At 34.5% G+C, this 20,505-nt stretch overlaps 1 protein-coding gene across 4 annotated transcripts in view; it reads right to left on the reverse strand.

The window, feature by feature from the left end:
• The window catches only part of LOC148942556 (uncharacterized), a 104,969-nt gene that overhangs the window by 27,351 nt on the left and 57,113 nt on the right, over positions 1 to 20,505 (reverse strand). For all 4 annotated transcript variants that reach the window (XM_089102629.1, XM_089102631.1, XM_089102627.1 and 1 more), the window contains exons 4-6: positions 18,470 to 18,675; positions 9,671 to 9,813; positions 5,969 to 6,135 (exon numbers count right to left, since the gene is read on the reverse strand). In XM_089102629.1, coding sequence (XP_088958755.1) covers positions 5,969 to 6,135; positions 9,671 to 9,813; positions 18,470 to 18,675 — 516 coding nt within the window. The remainder of the gene's footprint in view (positions 1 to 5,968; positions 6,136 to 9,670; positions 9,814 to 18,469; positions 18,676 to 20,505) is intronic.

Consider the following 20,505-nt stretch of genomic DNA (forward strand, 5'->3'; position numbering starts at 1 on the left):
ATGAATAAATAAACCTTAAAACGAGTAAAACTTAAATTGAATATGCAAATCAAGCTTGAAACGAACAAAAATCACTACAAACAAGAGTTTGGGTATCGCTTCCTTCTCTCACTGTAAAAATCTAAAACCTACTGCGCCATTTCTTTTGTAATTAATATTGAAAATAAACATTAAAATTAAAGTAAAATTTTGAACTGATGAGCTTTCAGCAATTAATATCGTTACACATCCAATCTTTAGTTTAATTTATTAGTTCTTTCTAAGTGTTCATATAGTTCCGCTACAAACAAGAGTTTGGATACTGCCCCCTTCCTTAACTGTAAAAACCTAAAGCCTACCGCGTCATTGGTGCTTCACTAAGAAAGAATTATATTACAAATATTTTCTTTTCCAGTTCTTACAGCCTTGAAAACGAAAATAAAAATTGCAGTGAAAAAAAAATATTGAACTAATGGATCTTTCAACAATTAATATAATTATATATCAAATATTCAATTTGATTTTTTTTATACTTTCCAAGACTGTTCAAGACACATATAGTTTTCATTAAAGCGCCAATGATGCAGTAGGTTTTAGACTTTTACAGAGAGAGAAGGAGGCGATACCCAAACTCTTGTTTCTAGTTATTTTGTTCGTTTCAAATTTGATTTGCATATTCAATTTAATTTTCGCTCGTTTTAAGATTTATTTGTTCATTTATATTATTATCTATTGTATGTTTATTTGCACTGATTGTTTATTTAGTTTCAATTCGTTTTGAGTTCAGTTCAGAGTGAACACATCTAAAATCGGATATTATTAAATCAATCAATTTTTCAAGTGAACTAATGTATCATTTCGTAATAACAACTGGGTTAGTTACACTTAAGTATAGTCCTGTTCTATGTTCATCAATTAATTCAGTGACCTTCAGTGATTATATACTTTTCACTATAAAAAAATTAACAGATTATATTAACAGGTTTCAAAGGATTATAGTTCCTGACTTGACCCAATTAGCTATGGATAATTGCGAATATGTGCACTACCCTGTAATGAACTTTCTGCAAAATAACTGGGAAGAAGGAATACAAGACGATATTATTATTCAACACACAATAGACTTTTTTGAATGTGGTGTTATTGCTAATGCAAAAAATGAATTTTGGGCGAAGGTTATGCCTAAGGATAATTGCCCACGGCGAATCGGTGCGAATGCTTCTACAAATAATTTAAAAGATATTCTTGACCTTATTAAAACATTGGACTCTGAGGAGGTATCGACTCCGATTTATGTTATCAAGTCTCCTACCGAGGTTCCATTCTGCCCGCTGTGGCTTACTCTAGGCTTTCTAAAAAGGTTAATCGTGTGGAGAAACTACTCAAGGTCGTTGCGACAAGCTGGATGCTTATAAATTGAATTACCCGCAACTGTCAAAGCCTACAATTCGCAAATCGCATGCTACTATTGTTGTGTCGAACCTCCCCCCTAGTCTCTCAGGCCCAATAAAACGAAAAATTGTGATAGATCAGATAAATGGTCATGCATCAATCACTAGTATACGTCCTGTACGTGACAAACTAATTACCAGTATAGATAAGTCAGTTGCCAAAGATTTCCGTCTGTCAGTAACTGGAGTGATAACTGGCTCTTCTGCGAAAGTCCAAACCAAGAAGTTTTACGGTCTCTTGAAGGGAATTCCAAGCGATTTGGAATTATCTCACCTGATATCATGCCCTGCTGTTTTGGACGCCTCTAGGCTAGGGAAATCCACCGTAGCAAAACTTGAAATCTCTGATGCAATGTCAAGAGCCGAAGCACTCAGATATGGTCTTAAAGTAGGATATGAAAACCTACGTGTTTACGAGTTCAAGGCGATTCCCCGTTGTTGTAACATTTGCCAGTCCCCTGAACATCTCCAGTCATCTTGTTCCAGTGCAACACCAACATGTGCGCGATGCGCTGGTCCCCATGTATCATATGAGGCTCACCTTGCAATTTGTCGTCAAAGTGTGCAAACTGTGGAGGCAATCATGTTTCGTTTAGCATCACGTGTCCTAAACTGAAAGCAATTGCAAGTCGCAATTTGCCAAAAACTAATTAAAGTCTGTATCAGTATCAGTCGTGTCTTTTAATGTTTATGGGACAAAAAACAAGGATCTAACCATTGATGAACTGTACAGTAAGTTTGACATTATATGCTTTCAGGAACATCTTTTGACAGGAAGGAGCTGCGCTGCAGTGCTAATCACTTTGCTTTCATAACAAATGCTATTTCTACTTCTGGAAGACCTTCCGGGGCCTTAGCATCTATTATAAAAAAAGCTCAGCTTTTTGTCTCCGTCAAGTTATTTTTCTGACGAGCATCTTCTAGCATTAAGACTCGGCAAAATATATGCCTCATATATACATATATGCCTCATGATGATAAGAATATGACTTCTCTGAATAAGTTCTCCAAAGGTTGTGCAAGTTTAAAAACTCTCTTCCCTAAAATAAGCAAGGATGGTTACGAATTATTATTGTTGGTGATATGAACACTGACATAAAGCTTGATTCTGTGCATACTGTGACCTTTCTTGATAGTCTTCCTAATTACAGAATAATTGCAAAGGATCTATTTTTTTCGTACGTGCATAATTCTGACAGCCTATCAGATATTGAACATGTAGTTAGTTCCCCGTTTACTGCATCTTCAACAGTGCACGTCCACGAAGATGAGCAGGATATTGACCCCCTTCCACTATCGCTCTACTTTTCGATTGGAACAAATAGTACAGCCTTGGCAGATTCCCCTGCCTCTAAATGGTTTGTTCGGAGCAACTGGAAAAATGCTAATAAGTCACTATATATTTCAACCCTGGCCATACTCCTTGGTTCTTTACGTGTACCCTTTCATTTACTCCAGCTAAGTGTTCGCTCTACAACAAGCAATTATGATCTGAATCAGTACTACAACCAAATTGTGAGGTGTTTTAAACTTGCCGAGGAGGTTGCTGTCCCTCAGGAGCGAGTGAGAAGAAGAACAAGGAAACCAATATAGTCGTGTGACCCTGAACTGAAAATCGTGAAAAATAAAGCCAAATTGTGGCAACGAATATGGATTGATAATGGTCGACCACTATCCGGAAATGTATTTGAAATAAAACAAAAAACTATGCGTGTGTTTAAAAAACGTCTGCGATCAAGCAGATTAAAATAAATTACCCGTCTTTGTTTTTCCATTTACAGTTGCTTTCCCAAATGGGTATTTGTTGTTCTCTTGTTCCTGATAGCTTTTTGTGTGGAACTGTCACTTCTGTTCTTAAACGAGGAAAGAATCCATTGGACTGTTCTTCTTACAGGCCATTCATGATTGCTTTTAATCTTAGCAAAATCCTTGAATATATTCCACTTCCATTCATCAATTTGAATGCTAATTTTGGGGAGAACCAGCTGGGTTTTCGGTCTGGCATCGGTTGCCAGCACGCTCACCGTACTCTGGCTTGCCTTCTTAAAGATACTTCTGATAAAGGGTATAGTCTTTATATTTGTGCCCTTCATCTTTCTAAGGCTTTCGACGGTATTGTACATAGTCAGGCTCTTTATTCTCTTTATAGTCAAGGCATTAACCTTTCACTTATTTTTCTTCTTAAATTTTTGTATAGTAAATCTTATCTTCGATTTAAAACTAATGGTGTTCTTTCTTCTTTTATTGTCCCTGTTCGTCGGGGTGTGCGGCAAGGAGGATTTTTATCTCCAAATATTTTTAAATTTTATATTTCTAGTATCCTTGAAAATATTTCTTCTATGTGCTTTGTTGGGTTAACTGATATTTCTTACCTTGCTTATGCTGATGACATTCTTCTAATTAGCCGATCTAAATTCAGACTATCACAGATTCTTCATAAAAATTCTTATTCTTTTACTAAAATCGGTCTTTCGCTTAACATTGGTAAATGTGAGTATCTTTCTTTTAATTTTTATCCCCTCCTAAACCTCTACGTTCTAAAATTTTTTTCATCCCTCATGTAGACTCGATGCGGTGGTTGGGTATTACACTTACCAAAAATTTAAAAACTCGTCGGGAGTGTTCTGTCCGGGATGCCAAAGCAAAGATCCAGATTGGTTACTCAAAAGTTATAGCCAATCGAGGCAAATATAATCGCATTGCCCTTGGAAAGCTTTATTTACTTTTTCTGATCATTCTGTTCCTTACCTTTCTGGGCTCTATCCTATTTTTACGAATAAGGATTTTAGTGATATTCAAGTGGCCTATTTCCGTTTTTGTAAATATCTTCTCTATCTTCCTCTTTGGTATAGGAATCGAAAAATAATAAATAAGTTTTACCTTCCTAATATTACTGAGAAGCTGACTGGTTGATCCGTTTGTTTTATTATTTTTTATTTATTTAATGTTTTTGTTGTTTAATTGTTACTGGTGATTTATTGTTCTTTTTTGTTTTTTTTTGTGCTCTGCTATTTATCTTGTGATGAATGTGCGTTATAAATAAATATATATATTTTAAAAGCAAAATAATTTTTTTTCGTTTTAAGCTTGATTTGTATATTCAATTTAAGCATTGCTCGCTATAAGATTTATTTATGCATTTATATTATTACTTGTTCTATGTTTTTTTTTGTTATGATTGTTTGTCTAATTTCTGTTCGTTTTGGTTTTGAATTTTGTATCTGCACAAATCAAGTTTAAAATGGCATTTACTTTTCTTTGAAAAACTTCTTTTGCGAAAATTTTGTTTTAACTAATTACAAATAATGCTAGTAAAACGTATTGTTTCTAACTGTTTCCACTTTACTTACTATATGTTCTGTGATGGTATACAGAGTTTGTTATTATGGAAGTTTGTTACTGGTTTATTACAAATTTATTTAAAAAAAACTAATTCCTGAAAGCGTACATACGCTTGTTTGAGCAAGGCTGAACTCGACACCCAGTTCAGAAGAGGGTATCTGGTAACAGAAACACTTAATTCTTATTGAGATTAAAAATTTATGCTTTCAAACATTGGCAAATGTTTTTTTCTAGTTCATTACAAATTATGTAGGCAAAACGCATCATTTCCCAGGGGTTCGATTTTAATTGCTCTATTTTTCTGATAGTATACTGCTATTATGCAAGCTTATTACTGGAGAGCGAGGCTAGATGTCAGGCAGTTTTTTCCTTCTTTTGCCATCTAAAAAACTTGCTAGCTGACTGCCCAATCGTTGCTGTGGAAACAGCCCTTTTTCAGAATCACGATTTTAGTGATAAAATACAAGCGCTTTTTAGATACTAACCCACAGGATAAAATACAAATAATTGGAAACTAATCCGAGCCCCCCACTACCCCTCTGTACGAACTATTGCTTTTGGAACCACATCCCTAATTTTTTAGTTTTCTAAGAAATAAGTTTTCCAGTTCTACCAGCATTGGAAAGAAATTAGACCCCCCCCCGTCAACAATTTCCCTCTTGTTACTCCATTCTTAATATCAAAACCTATATACGGTTTTAGCAATAATTAAAAACTTCGTGCAGTCACATAAAATACGAATAAGTAAATAAGAACCCTTTGCCTTTCTCTCTACAACCCATCTGTCTTTTGACCTTCCACCAGTGAGGGTCACACGTGCTATGTGTGCTTTAGATAAATATAACTCAAATATATCCAAAGCCAAATATAGACAAAAATAAGTCACCACAGCCCCCTCGACCACCCCGTAAACTTCCCTTGCTAGAGTCACATCCGCCAAGTCTCATTCCAATTGGCTCAACTGTTTAGAATACATAGCAAAAAGACAGCCAAACAAGTTACATAGTAGAATATATCCATTTTTTTTTTTTATATATAATCCATAATATAGGTAAGATATAATGCAAGACCATTGCTCGTACCTTAGTAGGGCTGGTTAAGCACTCAATAATTAATTTTCACCCAATATTAATTTTATTAATTAATGACCCAAAGCCCAATAATTAATCTTCGAATATAAAAACCTTCACACTTACTCTTTGCCTTCTTGTTCTTTCCCTGGGAAGATGGATAAAGGCTTCCCGCCAATCATGAAGCTGGAATTGACAAATATACCAGAGCCATCTATATCTTGAAGAGTTTCCCATATATTAGCATCATCTTTTAGGAAACCTTGGTCGGTTAGGAGTGTGAACATTTGATTCTAGAATAAGAGTAAGCGGATGAAAAGTTTACTGAGCATAGACGGGTATCCTGAGCTGCTGCCGCTTCGATTTGCGAAAGTAAAAATTTAATTACAATTCAAAGTTAACGTTAGCTACAACATCACAAGATCTTCAAGCGAAAGCTTGAAGATCTTGTCCAACCTAAAGCTGCAGATCTTGTCCAACCTAAAGCTGAAGATCTGTCCAACCTTTTTTTATTACAACGGTTGTTTTTATTATATATGGTTGTATTTTGTGCCGACTTATGTAAGATGAGTTTGACCAATTTCTAGAAATCCTAATACTGGAGACACTACGAATTGCTAGAAATACTAGAAATTGCTAGAAACACTGAAAATACTAGTATAGAAGTTTAGACCCTTCCAACCTCACTGAAGTTGGCTTGGCTAAATGAATTTTCTTCTTTAAGCCTCCATGTTTAACAAATTTAAAATAATTGCCAAGAGAAAACTGTCTTTTCTGTGGAAACCATCCGCCTATCCTTCACACGCGTACGGTTGTTCCAAAGGCGCCACGTTTTTTTCAACCTTATTTACAAATTAATTAAGTAATAGCTTAAAGATAACATCGCAGCTTGAGATACTGAAATATAAACAGCTTTTCAGCCTTTTTTTTCTTATAGTTTTAGGCTTATTGGTTTGCATTGGAGGACTGAACTGAGAAAATTATGTAAAAATATGAGGCTGCAGTTGAAAAACCTGACTCAGTTTTATAAGTTACAGTCTCTGAGCCAAAAAAAAAAAAAAAAAAAAAAAAAAAAAAAAAAAAAATTGTCTGAACCAGAGGATAGAACCTTATTGATTTTTAATCATTGGTTGTACTTTTTTCCCTGTTGGATTTTTTAGGGTGACCTCTTTTTAGTCTAAGATTCGGTTTCATTTATACCTTTTGTGTATACTGGTCCTTTATTATTCCACTATTCCATATCAGTTGGTTATAGAAGCAGCTATTTCTTACATCCATTGGCACCGGTTCACGAAAATGTAGGGAGGGGGGGGAAAGATTTTTTTAAATTAACATAAATAAAACAAAAAACATTGAGCAAATATACACAAAACAGAGGGTAACCATAGATCTTAATTAGCAGCTAAAGCAGAAACACAATTTACTAGGTTGCAGCTACCCCTACAACAATGATTAAAATTATTTCGATTTTTTTTTGTTTTAATTACAGACACTATATGTAGCAATTTCCTTTAAAATGAGCCATGCTCTCTATGATGTTCCAGTGTCCAGCTAGCCACAAAAAAAAAGATACTTTCGATGCAGAATATCGTGGTTTCAGCTACTTTCCTTATTTTTCAAGCCAATGGATTTTCCTTGTTGTTCAAGTCAAGGGACTGTAAGTTTCCTTTACAAGGTTTTTGGACAAGGCGGTTCTAATGGTGTGCTTTGTGTTTAGATCTGACAACATTTTTAGAAGTTTTAGGAGTACAGTACTATTTAAAAGCTGTGGAAAAATGCAGCACAGGGTTGAAAAATAAAAACGACCAGTTAACCAGTCCCGCTGCTTTAATATAGCACAGAGCTAAAATAGAAAATAGCTATGAAATAGAAATTGGAATTTATTTTTCAAAGTCTGGGAGGGGGGGGGGCAATTTCCCCCCACCCCAAATTGGCGCACCTGCTTGCATCAGAGCTGAAATAAACTATATATTTCGCTGTTCGTTTGGGTTCACAATTCGACTAGGCTCATATACTCGTAGATGTTAAATTTTTGATTGCATTAAGAAATATTAGAAACGTCTATTATTAGAAATTTTTGGCCATAAATTATATTTTGTATTTTTTGAGATTTCTCATCACTATCATGGCCAAGGTTCCCCACCTCCTGTGAAGTAAGTATACATACGGAAATGAAAACAGTTTGTAAGGATTCGCAGGAGGAGTTTTCTTCTAGGGAACCAACTTTTTTTGTATCACCAGCCTTTGGATCCCACCATCAAAGTCATATTTCATAATATCATATTTTTGGTTGGATTAAAACTATCGGAAACTTCTATTATTAAATATTCTTGATCCTAAATTATATTTTAAAGCCTTTGAGCTTTTTGGTCCATGCTATGCATATTTGGTAGTCTTTGAGCTTTTTGATCCATGTCCCCCCCCCCCCATTCCTAGATTTTTTTTTGAGAAAAGTTATTTTTTAAAATATCTTTTAAGGAGGAAATTTTATGGAAAAAGTGCATTTTTAGTATTTTTATTGAGAAAATTAAAAAGGACAATTATAATCTAATAAAATAGCACATATATTTTATAAGGCCTCATTATATTTATATAAGCATATATGAACATAATGAAAGATTCTACCTATTGGTATTTATTTGTAAAGGTTGAGTATTTCATTTCTTTCTTACTTTCTTATTTATTTATTTTTTATTTTTTTTATTCTTATTTTGGGGGACGGGGGTAAAAGTGATTTATATATTGGGGGAAATAGAGGTTGATGAAAAAGGATATGAAAAGTGTAATTTAAGCTCACGATGGAAGGGGTGCCCTAAGGGGGAAGGGCAGCCTTAGATATCGGATGAACCTAAAAGGTATAAGAAATTTGAAGTGTGGTATACCTCTATTTTTATACCCCGGTATATTTTGGAAGGCTCATTTATTAAGAAATGAGTAGGTGACATTAGATAAATTATGAGATATTTTTAAAGAAAATTTGAAGGTCACCGAGAGGAGAGGAGGTGGGATTAAAATAAATAATAAATAAATAAAATAGCGCGACCTAAAACTAGTTAGAGATGATTTCTTTCAACATGTCATCGATACAGTTCTTCGATGATGGAGTGGAAAAGCTGGTGTTACGAGTTGACCAATGCTAATGTTGGCCGAGTATAAAAGTAAAAATGTTAACACTCAGTTTGTAATATTAACTACTATAAAAAAAGAAAAAACAATCACATGCTCATGCTCTGCCAATGCTCTGCGTTGCGCAGCTATCGATCTCCTGATTCGTTGCCTTTGGCTGGGACTGCAATGCGTAGCTGGTGGCAAATCAGCCGACGATTCCCGTGTTTTCCCCCAGATTTCTCCAGTAACCATTTAGAGCTGGGTCGCCTTAGACCTTACAGTCACACCATTGACCCCCGCTCCAAACGACAGCAGACTATAAACGACACCCAGACTATAACCCCCAACCTAGGTCCATTATTTAAGTCCTTCTTACCCCACTACGAAACGATTCTTGCTTAAAAAGAATTCTCATATAATCTTTTGTTAGGGACAAGATTTTTTCCTGTAACATAAAGACCACTGAAAAATGAGAAAAGAAACAAAAATCGCAATATTTCAAAAACATCCTGAAGTCCCTTCGAGTACGTCCTCGAATCATATTTTGTGGTTTTAACAACAGCAATTCAAAAAGACTGGAGTTGTTTTTTTTTCAGTCTCCCACCAACATCACTATTTGACACAACCGGACTAAACATATTATTCAAACACTTCAAAATTCATAGTGTGCTGCAATTAAAAAAGAATAAATAAAAACAAGATAATTAAAACACTACTTACGTTAGTTTTATAGATGGTGCTGAAGTGATTGTTCCTGAAGAAAACAGCCAACTCATCATCTTGAACTGTGAAGGTTAGATCGACCAAGCCTTGATAAGTAAGTTGAGTGGCAGTTTGCTCAAGAAAAGCTTCCGCTATTTCAGCTATAATAAAAGAATGCTATAAATTATTAATGTTCTCATCAAAACAGCATACACAAAACTTCAGGATGGTGACACTAGAAAGCCGCTGTAGATAATCTGTAGCTCACCAAAGCTGAATATAAGGGTAGCTTGGATCCCATCACATATAGGTGTGGTATGCAAAAAGAAAGCTAATAGTACTGCGATACTATTGGCCACCTTGGCCACCCAGGAAATGATGGTTTTAGGCCAGATGCATTAAGGAGACGTATAATGATAAACGCTAAAACTTGAGGACGAAGTGAGGGCGGAATTGGGTTATCTAATAGATTTGTTTATTCCTTAACTTAGTTCCATCTGTGCCACCGGAGGCATCCAGGGCGCCAAGGAAAAATCTCCAATCAACGCGTGGGTTTACCGCACCTACCTCCACCTCCCACTCGGGTTCGATAAAAGTGTTAAGGCTGTGTACGTCACTCTGGTAGTTATGCAGTAGATTCCTGGGTCTTCCCCCTACGATGGGTGCCTGTTCGTTGCCAGTTAAGGATAGCATTCAAAAGTGACTGGCCATCCATTCGTAGGACATGTCCTAAACATCTCCATCTACGCTCTCAGATGACGTTGATCACAAGTGGTTGTCTAGTCGCATATCGTATTGACTGGCTTGTAACTTTCTTGGTCCAATGTTTATGCCTTAGTGGCACTTTATTCAAATGCATAAAAACTGTCAATGAAGCATTTATGATCATGACAAATGATCATAAGATGATCACTCATACGACGTTGATCGCAAGTGGTTTTCTAGTCGCACCTCGTATTGACTGGCTTGTGACTTTCTTGGTCCAATGTTTATGCCTTAGTGGCACTTTATTCAAATGCATAAAAATCAATGAAGCATTTATGATCATGAAAAATTTTCAAACAGCTCGAAACGGTTTCACCACTTGCTGCTACATTGTCCGAGATATTATTCTCAGACGAAACATCTTAGTGATATTGTGTCTCAAAATTAGGGCTATTTGTTTTGACCCCATTAGTTCTTGGGTTCCTTAGGTCAGATCTTCAGTTATATTAAATAAAAAAAAAAGTTTTTTTAACTGAAAGTAAGAAGCGACATTAAAACTTAAAACGAACAGAAATTATTCCGTATATGAAAGGGGCTGTACCCTCCTCAACACCTTGCTCTTTACGCTGAAGTTTTTTATTGGTTTAAAAAATACAGTTGTGAGAAAGAGTCAAACTTTAGCGTAAATAGCAAGGAGTTGAGGAGGGAACAGCCCTTTCTGAACGTTTTCAAATTAATGCAGATTATTATTTTGGCTCACCGTACATGAATAATTAAAACGAAATTTGCATATTAATTTTACTTTTTTGCTTAAATGGCTTTCTCGAAAGTTGTTTAATTTTATTTACGAACATTTTTATTAGTAATAAATATACGTCACTTACGAATTAACTTATGTAACGAACTTCTATATTTGTATATTTTTATTATGTATATTAGGGTGTTCACCCCCCAGTCAATACCTCGCTCTTTACGCTAAAGTTTGAATTTTGTCCAAATTCTTTAAGAATGACCCCGTAGTCAAAAAGGCTGTTAATTAGAATAAATAGCTCTTATGAAATGACTAAAAAAACTGTAGCGTAAAGAGCAAGGTATTGACTAGGGGATGAACCCAATCATATACGTAATAATTTCTGTTCACTTTAAGGTTTGATGTTGCTCCTTACTTTCAGTTGAAAAACTTGTTTTATTTAATTTAATTTCTGATCGTTTTTTTAAATAATGCTTGGAAATCCGATGCCCCCTTCATAACAATGTCCCTTTCCTCCATGGAAAGAACCTCCCACGCAACCCCCCCCCAAAAAATCACCCCTGACACGATCCCCCTGAAAAAAAAAATAATAATAATAAAAAAAAAATAAACACGCATCTGTGATATTTCTTCTGGCAAAAGTCACAAAAATTCCACATTTTTGCAGATTGGAGCTTAAAACCCAAGCAATAGAGTTTTCTGATATGCTGAATCTGATGGTGTGATTTTCATTAAGATTATATGACTTTTAGGGGGTATTCCCCCTTTTTCGGAAATAAGGCAAATTTTCTCAGGCGCGTTCTTTTGATGGGTAAGACTAAACTTGCAGAAACTTATATATTTAAAATCAGCATTGAAATCTGATTCTTTTGATGTATCTATTGGTATCAAAATTCCGTTTTTTTATAGTTTCGGTTTCTATTGAGCCAGGTCGCTCCATACTTACAGTTCGTAACCACGAACTGTTTGAAAGCCAAGTGTCAGTAGCTAGTGTGGAATTCATATATATTTTCTACAAGGACAAGCTTTATTAAGTGGTGTTAATGAAAAGTACTAAATGAAGTGGTTCCAGTATGTTTGGGCACAGAGGAGTATAAGTCTTTGCTTTTCTTCCGACAAGAAAAAAAAGATAATAAATCATGTTCAATTTCATAACTTTTCAATGTGCGCCATGCGTTTAATTAAGCTGTCAGTTTTAAAACTAATAAAGACAAATTTCATATCTTCACTTCTATATTTTCAAACCAATGCTAATAGACAACTCTCAAAAATATATCATAAAACATAAAAGTCAAACTCGAGTAGGCATCTAATAAAAACAGAAATAATTGTTTTTTTTTAATTCAACACTGTACAAAAATACGTCTATGCAAGATGAAGTTCTTGAAGTACTGCAGAAGGGGTCCTGGGCCCCTTCAAGCCAATCTATGTATCTAATTGCAATCCTTATGTGCAAGGCCGTACCCAGGATTTTTTTTTCGGAGGGAGTTTTACAAAAAAAAAATTTGGGAGGGGGGAATTTACACATAAAACCCTCAAAAAACGCATACAAAATTTGTTTATATCCATTTTTGTTACGTTTTTACGAGTCAGAAAAACATGTCAGGGGGGGGGGGGGTCAAACTCCCTTAACCCTCCCTCTGGGTACGGCCTTGCTTAGGTGTGTAGCAGGGTTTCAGCATGTAGACAAGAAGATATCCCGCTTATGGGCAACAAGCTCTTAAGAACTTTTGAGAAGTTCAAATTATATAGAAATGCATAAATCAAGAAAACACTTTTAGTATTCGCATGATGCAAAAAACAAATATCATTTTATGCAGGTCAGGTCCTCGGAGCATTTCATGCATCTAGTTAAGCAGTTATTTTCTCGATCAATACAGCAACGTTAAACTTTGACCTTCAAATTTTAGTACTAGTTACAACGTGACACCTTTCCAAAGGACACAAAAAACAAAAAGATTCAAGTCGAGTAGACCTTCTCTTACTTTCGTCAAAGCCTAGGCTACCTACATTCAGATTTTTTCAAAAAAAAGATTTTTTGATTAAAAAAAAGATTTTTTTTATTAAACCATTTTTTATTAAAAAAAAAAATAACCCTCCTTAAGATTTCGTTTATTCGGGTTATATCCCTTAAACATGCATAATAACGTCAAATGAGAAAAACAAATTAAGAATTTTTTCTCTCCTGGTCCTAACAACCCGTCTTACCAACAATTCACTTCATTTATCAACACGCACAAATCCTCACTCCGACAAGAAAAAAACGCTCCTTTTTTGTGCGGAACTTGATGGCGAATCAATCCCAAAATCATCCCATATAATCAAACAGTTCGTGGTAAGTAAAACAAGGACCAAGAAATAAAAACAACCCAGCAACATCAAAATTCAAAGTAGCAAATGCTGCTTCAAGGTAAAGAGATAAAATGAATCATAAACATAATTTATGTTCTCGTATGTCAACAGTCAGGTCACACGGTTCATGATTATAACAGTGAAGGAAGCTTAGATTTAGTTTCAACGGACTTTTCCTAACAAGAATTTTCCTTCTTTTCTTTCTTCCATTTTTATTCATTTTTTTTTTCTTTTTCATAGAATATGGGTAACTAATCTTATAAGAGTGGAGACTGGCACTAGAGTCGAAAGAATCTCCAACGCCATCTAGCACTAATGTTTTTTGGCCTTTTTTTGCAAACTTCGGAATTCGGAAAAACTACAGAACTATAACAAATAACATGATTAATTACTTGAAGAAAAAACGGGAAAAAAAATCAATGAGCTGTATTCCAACTAAGTTTTTCTAAGGTGCGCGTCCCTCAAGCTATTTTTTTCCAAAGAAAGGACACATCTGAGACTTTTTACAAAATGATTGTGCAAGTGATACAGGTTCAGATAACAGATCTTTAGGCTAGCCCCTTCCCTTATGGGTACTGGAGATGAATAGGTTATGAAATATTAATATAAGTCGAAATTTGAAATTAGTTCGTAAACTGACAATTCTGGAAATAAGCGTGTCAACTCGAAAAGGTCTTTTTCGAGTCTCGGGAGAGATTCTGGTGAAAAATATAGTAAAAAAAAATAAAAAAAAAATGAATAAATAAATAACAGATTGGCTTCCTTTGTACTTTAGTGTCATTGGATGGATTTCTTACAATTTGTTACTCTTTAAAAGTATTTGGTCTTTTACAAGGATACCTACAGCGATAGAGAAAGTTTTTCGTCCGCTCTCTCCTCCCGGTTGAAGACCGTGAGTATAAAAAATTCTAACGTACCGTAAATTAAGAAAAAGAGGGTACTTTTAAAATACAACAACAGCATTTTAGCCCCCCTCTCCCCATATTACTGGCACTTTAAGGATATGAATATTGCACTAGTAATACACAATATGAATACGGAAGTGAATCCCCTTCCTAACCTCTCAACAAGAATAACTATTATTACTCACATCGGTTGTCAAAGTGGTCTAACAAGAACTTTTAATTTTTAATTGTTTTAATCTTCTGATTTCTAAGGGATCTTAGAAATCAGTAATTTGCTTGTCAAATGTTTTTAATCTATTCCTGTTATCTTAGACGTAGATTGAAGACTCACTAATATAATTTTGGCTTTCTAAACAGTAGAAAACTCCAAGTAGTAACAGCTGTTATCTGACAGATGGTTTATAAGCCTTACGCAACGATCCCTTAGAAATCGTCAATGGAACATTTTTCGTCGGGTCACCTACAGCTAATTAACATGCGCTATGGTGTCCATGTACAACACACGCATTCCTATGCACACATTTACACCCACAGGAATTCAACCTTTTTTATTAAGTTTTTAATATTATATTTGACCACCTAAAACAATTTATAGTTTGAAAACCATGCACACTGTATTGATATTATTTCCAAAGAGCATGTAACTTATGGTAGTGGAAACTGGCGCGTGGAAAATTAGGGTAGTACTAAGCAGGGACGTCCTGAGACAGACTAATTTTATTGGGAGGCGATCTTCGTAAATTTTAGCGAAACGCTACCTGATTTATGCCAAATCTTCTGCAAAAATCAAGAATTTTGCTAAATTTCGGCCGATTTTGCAAAATTTCTGCCGAAATTTTCGACGAAGGCGAAAATTTTACCGAATGCCAAAAAAGCTGGGGGGCCCTCCGCGCCACTCCGTTCGGGACGCCCCTGGTAATAAGTATCTAATCTCAGTTCATTAAAGAAAAATGATTAAAGAGCTTGAAGAAATGCGAAGTGTCCCAATATGCTAGATGGCGTTGATAGTTTTTTTTTCTGTGGATACTAGTACCAGTTTTCTTTCTTTTAATTACCCACACTCTTTGATTATCCTTATAATACATACTGGTGAGTTTGGCCACTTTAATGTGGCGCTGTCCATGGAGAGCAAACTTCACCCAAAAGCTTGATAGCTTCGTTATTATTGAATTGCCGCAAGTTTAAGAGATATACATGTAAACGTGGTATCAAATGGCATCTAACCATGATAAGAGCATAAAACAACTTAATAATAAATCACGTTATGTAGCCATGCTCAGGCACAAGGAGAAGAGAACCTTTGGAGCCTATCTTACAAATTCTAAATTAATCTATAATATTTTAAAATAAATATTTAATTTTTATAATAATAACCATAATAATTTAATTAATGAAGTGTTTTCCCAATTATATTCATTTTTATAGCAATACATTTCATTTAATGTAAAAATAATTACTTGATTAGTGAATAATTAATTAATCAACAAATAAAATATTTAGTAATATTTAAAAATAACTATTTAATCTTTATAATAATAATAATAATTCCAATAATCAATAATATTTCCCTGCGTAAACCTTTCGATATGATCTGTCAATTTTTGGCGTCTCCTTCCCCAAAATAGCTTCTTACAGTCTGATTGACATTATCACAATACAAAGCTATTACAGTAAAATAAAAGTATTCCATCAGATAATGAATAGTTGTTTAGAACCATGCGTTAATATTATATTTCAGCCAGGAAATCAGGTCCATAATTATTTGGCTAGACATGCGCGGAACGTCCAAACACATTTTTATTGGTCAAGGCCATCTATTCTTTCCTTTCGGTATGCAGTATCAAAATGTAGGTTATATTTACCCGTTGATATCTAACACATTGAGCAATTATCTGAGTTTCTACTTCTAATTGAAGGACTTAGTTTTATTATGTATGGGAATTATTGTCCAGTTATTAAACGTGGACAATCAAAAATGACACGAGCATTTTTTTTCTATTTAATAAGTTTATTATAAATAAATATAGTAACGGAAGTTATGCATAAAAATAATAATTATAATGAGATTAGATCAGTGATTCTCAACGTATGGCGCAAGCCCCACCGATTGGGCCTGGCAATATTTTCGTGGGTCATGGGCAGAACGTGCACCCTTCGGCTAGCTATACTTTAGGGTCTTAGTAAAAAAAAAAAAAAAAAAAAAAAAAATTCAAGTCATTTAAAAAAATTCAAATGCATTTAAAGAGCAAAATAGATAAATAATAGATAATAAATAGATAAATAGACATATATATAAATAGATAAATAAATAAATAGATAAATAGACAAAATAAATAAATAAATAGATAAATAAATAGATAATGGCAACGACGTCATACATTGTATAAAAGTTATTGCATTCAGACAATGTTGTTCAAAAGTATAAAATATGCCTAGAGGAGAACCCCCAAAAAATACCAAGTTAATAGTCTTTTAAGTTTCTTCAGATGAATACACGTACAATGTTCAATAACAAAATTTAAATATCCAAAGGGGGACACCAGAATTTTAGAAATGCATAGGAGGGGCACGGCCCAAAATTGGTTGGGACCACAAGATTAGACCCTAAGACAGACCTCATTCGAATCTCTAGGGACAGAGTGACTGTTCGCAACATGTAGAACTTGTTATGTATCTTATGTCACTGTGTTGAACAAATTTCGATCTTTCTCTCTATATCAGTGAATATGGTCATTTTTAAAATCCCACGGGGAGAAAATTTTCGCCCAACAACTGAATTTGATCTGTCAAAGGTTTGATATATATACAGAAATGTGTCCCAAATAGCATCTTACTATAAGCCCCAAAACGCACCTTTTGAGCCTTTGCGCTGTTCTTTTAAGCTCAAAAAGTGTGACAAATCTAATTAAATTTCTTCTCTACTAATAGAAGAAACAGATGAACGCTTAAACTGGGGTGGGTTGCTCGGTTCTGTTACCCTAATTTTTGGAATCCCAGGTCATTCATGGTGACATCTTCGTTTTAAGAAACAGGTCAATTTTCTATTGATGCCCCCGATCCGTTTCCATTTACCCTAGACATATATTACAAGCCAGAACCATCCTTAATGGGACATATTAGTGAACACAATTTATAATAGAAGTTCAGCTTATACTATTGTATATCAAAGCTCACAACACTTAATTGAGCATCAATGTGTATCTTTGTTTTCTTTGCTTTAATAGCTTATTTTTTTAAACTACTCCTTAATTGGTGTAATTAAGGTGTAATGTAAGCTCCTTCTTAAGCGGGCAAGAAGGATTCCAGATCCCAGGGACCTTAATGTACATTGCAGCGAATAGATCTTGGGGCGTCTTATTCATGTACAAGACAATTATGAATGACCTCGCCCGCTTTCTTCTACTTTATAAGCCTTCTTACCAGTTCCGCTTGCAAGGCCTTATCCAGGGGAGAGGGTCTTACCGAGTTTGAACTCCCCCCTCCCGCGAAATTTTCGTCCTGACTCGTAAAAAAGTAACAAGAATACATATAAAAATTTTCGGTACTTTCCCATTATATGGGCACCTCGGCTATAGACAGTCGAATGAATGCAGTGATGGAGACTCCGTAAAGCGGATAATTGTTATCTAAATTGATTGAAGAGCGTGGTTTCTCATTGAATTTACAATATAAAAACTGTTATTTTTTGGGGTTTAGGGGAAGAAAAAGGTACCTAGGTTAGGTCAGGTTGGGTTACGTATTTAATATATGCAATGCTTTACCCCCCACCCCACTAATGTTTAAATATAGAGCCCAAATTTGTTTATAAACTATTATATATTCATCCCATTTTATTTTATTTCATTAGCATTAACAAAACTTGACTTTTTAGAAGTGCCCATACAATGGTAAAGTGCCAAATTTTCTATGCGTTTTGTAGTGTTTTTTTTTTTTTTTTGTTTACCCCACCCCGAACAAAAATCCTGGATACGCCCTTGTCCTCTTATTTACACGATTTGCCCAAAAATGAAGGGTTATTTTTAGCAATTTACCCATTAAGACAAGCAACAACACCAATTAAGGGCTTTGGGGCTAAACCAATGGGCTTTACATTTAAAACATTACCATTGAGACAATCCTGCTTAAGGGCGCACGTTCTGCCCATAACCCACTTCGACGAAATGATCATTTCCACTAGTTGATTGTATGACCTATTGCCCACGGCTTTCACTTCTTCTAATCGTTCTCGGTCAATGACCCATCCGTGAAAGAGTTTGATTTGCACAAGATCGAATAAGGCCAATTCGGGAGTAAATTCAAAATCGGAAACGCTAAAACAATCATAAGCAAAGGTATTAGCTAAAAACTCAAAATACCACATAATTCATTACAAAATTGTGTGAACTAATAAAGAGGAATTGAGTAATGAAGAGAAATAATACTATATTAACTAATATTGTTATACAAGTGTAATATAATGTAAAGTGTAATATAATGAACTAATAAAGAGGAATAAGAAATATTGATGTAAATCCTAGGATAGAAGGGTTTCCGTCCATTTTATGCTCTCTTTTTGTTATCTCTACATACATTCAGAGATACACAAATCCATTTTTTTTTCTCATATCTATCCAAAGTGTTAAGCCTAACATATTTTCATCCTTTCAAGTCACCATCACGAACAAATATCTGTTCTTTATTCAGACTTCAACCCTCCAGGCCTAAAAAGAACAAAGAATTTTCCGGTCTACACGAAAAATAAAAATTTGTCCAGAATTTCTCTAAGTTGGGAAAAGATTCGTTTTTTTTCCTTTTTTAGTTTGTTGTCATGAGGAATCTTCTAAAGATAGTGAACTAAATGCAACATTAGCGATTATTTAGGATTTATGATTAATAGCCATCATAGCCAAAATATATTACAAAGACAAAAACGAAGGAATAAAATCAAACTCAATCAAAACTCTTTGATATAACACTGAACTAAAAACCATAAACAAATATAAAAGTATGGACTGAGCCTTAATCAAATCTTAACCTCATCAAATAGTTTGTCATAACGAACAGTAATTAAGAAGCAACTCAGGCTAAAAGATCCTAAAATAAAAAGAGACTAAGGCTCTAAATAAAGGAGTTTCTAAAACAATATATAGCCTGCATTAACATATTTTTTTAAAAATTTATGTATTTTAGAATAAAAATACATTAAAATATTTCATGCTGCAAAAGATAACATTTATCTGCAACACGAATAAGGCATCACCCTGAAGAAGGCTAGTTCAAATGAAGGAAGGTAGGAGTTTGATTATGCAAGGCAAGAGTAACATTTAAATAGATTTTAAATGCAAGTTCAGGATCTTGTATTTATTTTTATTTTTCGAATAATGTTCAGGTAACTCTTTTGCCTGTTATTTTCAAGAAAATTTGTTCCAGTAAAAGGTTGTTTTCTTTTCATCATCAACATAAAATGTTTATGGTGATTCCAAATATAAAAAAAATTCATTAAGCTAAATGGTACTTATTCAAAAGTTACGTGCCTGAAAAAAAATGTTTTATTTTGGAAAAGGAGGAAAACACACAGAAGGGTAAGGGACCTTGATAAAATATTTGATAGAATATTTAGAGTACCGGTATTCTGCTGTCAAGGTTTTAAGCCCCTATCTTCAAAACGGTAGATTTTGTATTTTTCTGAAGCGAAATATCAGAGATGCGTTTTTTTTTTTTTTTTTTTTTTTTTTTTTTTTTACAGGGTAGATCGTACAGAACCAATGGTCATAGAAAGTCAGGAAGAGGCCCATTTGAAAGGAAGTTAAAGTTCCCTAGTTAAGTTGCAAAGAAGACTGTGTCACAGTAAAGTGGCGTTTATTTTCCGCACGGTGGCGCATTCCTCCCTAAAGATAAATGGTTAATATAGAGATTTATTTCAGAGCTTCATTTAAATAAGTTGACTCATTCGAGGTTTGATAAAATTATGTAGCCTACAATGGTGTATACTTGCCCATTAATTTTGTGGGGGAGGACCGGTGGATCGCTGTGTAAGTGGGCGAGCGTTTTTGAACCTCAAAAACTGCCTTTTTTACAAATCATTTTCAGTAAAACTCTAATGACGCTATGGCCTTTAAAAAGTTTAGAGGGGGTACCCTTACTCCTGTTTGTGGTAAAAG

Source organism: Artemia sp. Qi Xiang Cuo, chromosome 16 (genome assembly GCF_049724085.1).
Source record: "Artemia sp. Qi Xiang Cuo chromosome 16, ASM4972408v1, whole genome shotgun sequence".
Lineage (NCBI taxonomy): Eukaryota > Metazoa > Arthropoda > Branchiopoda > Anostraca > Artemiidae > Artemia > Artemia sp. Qi Xiang Cuo.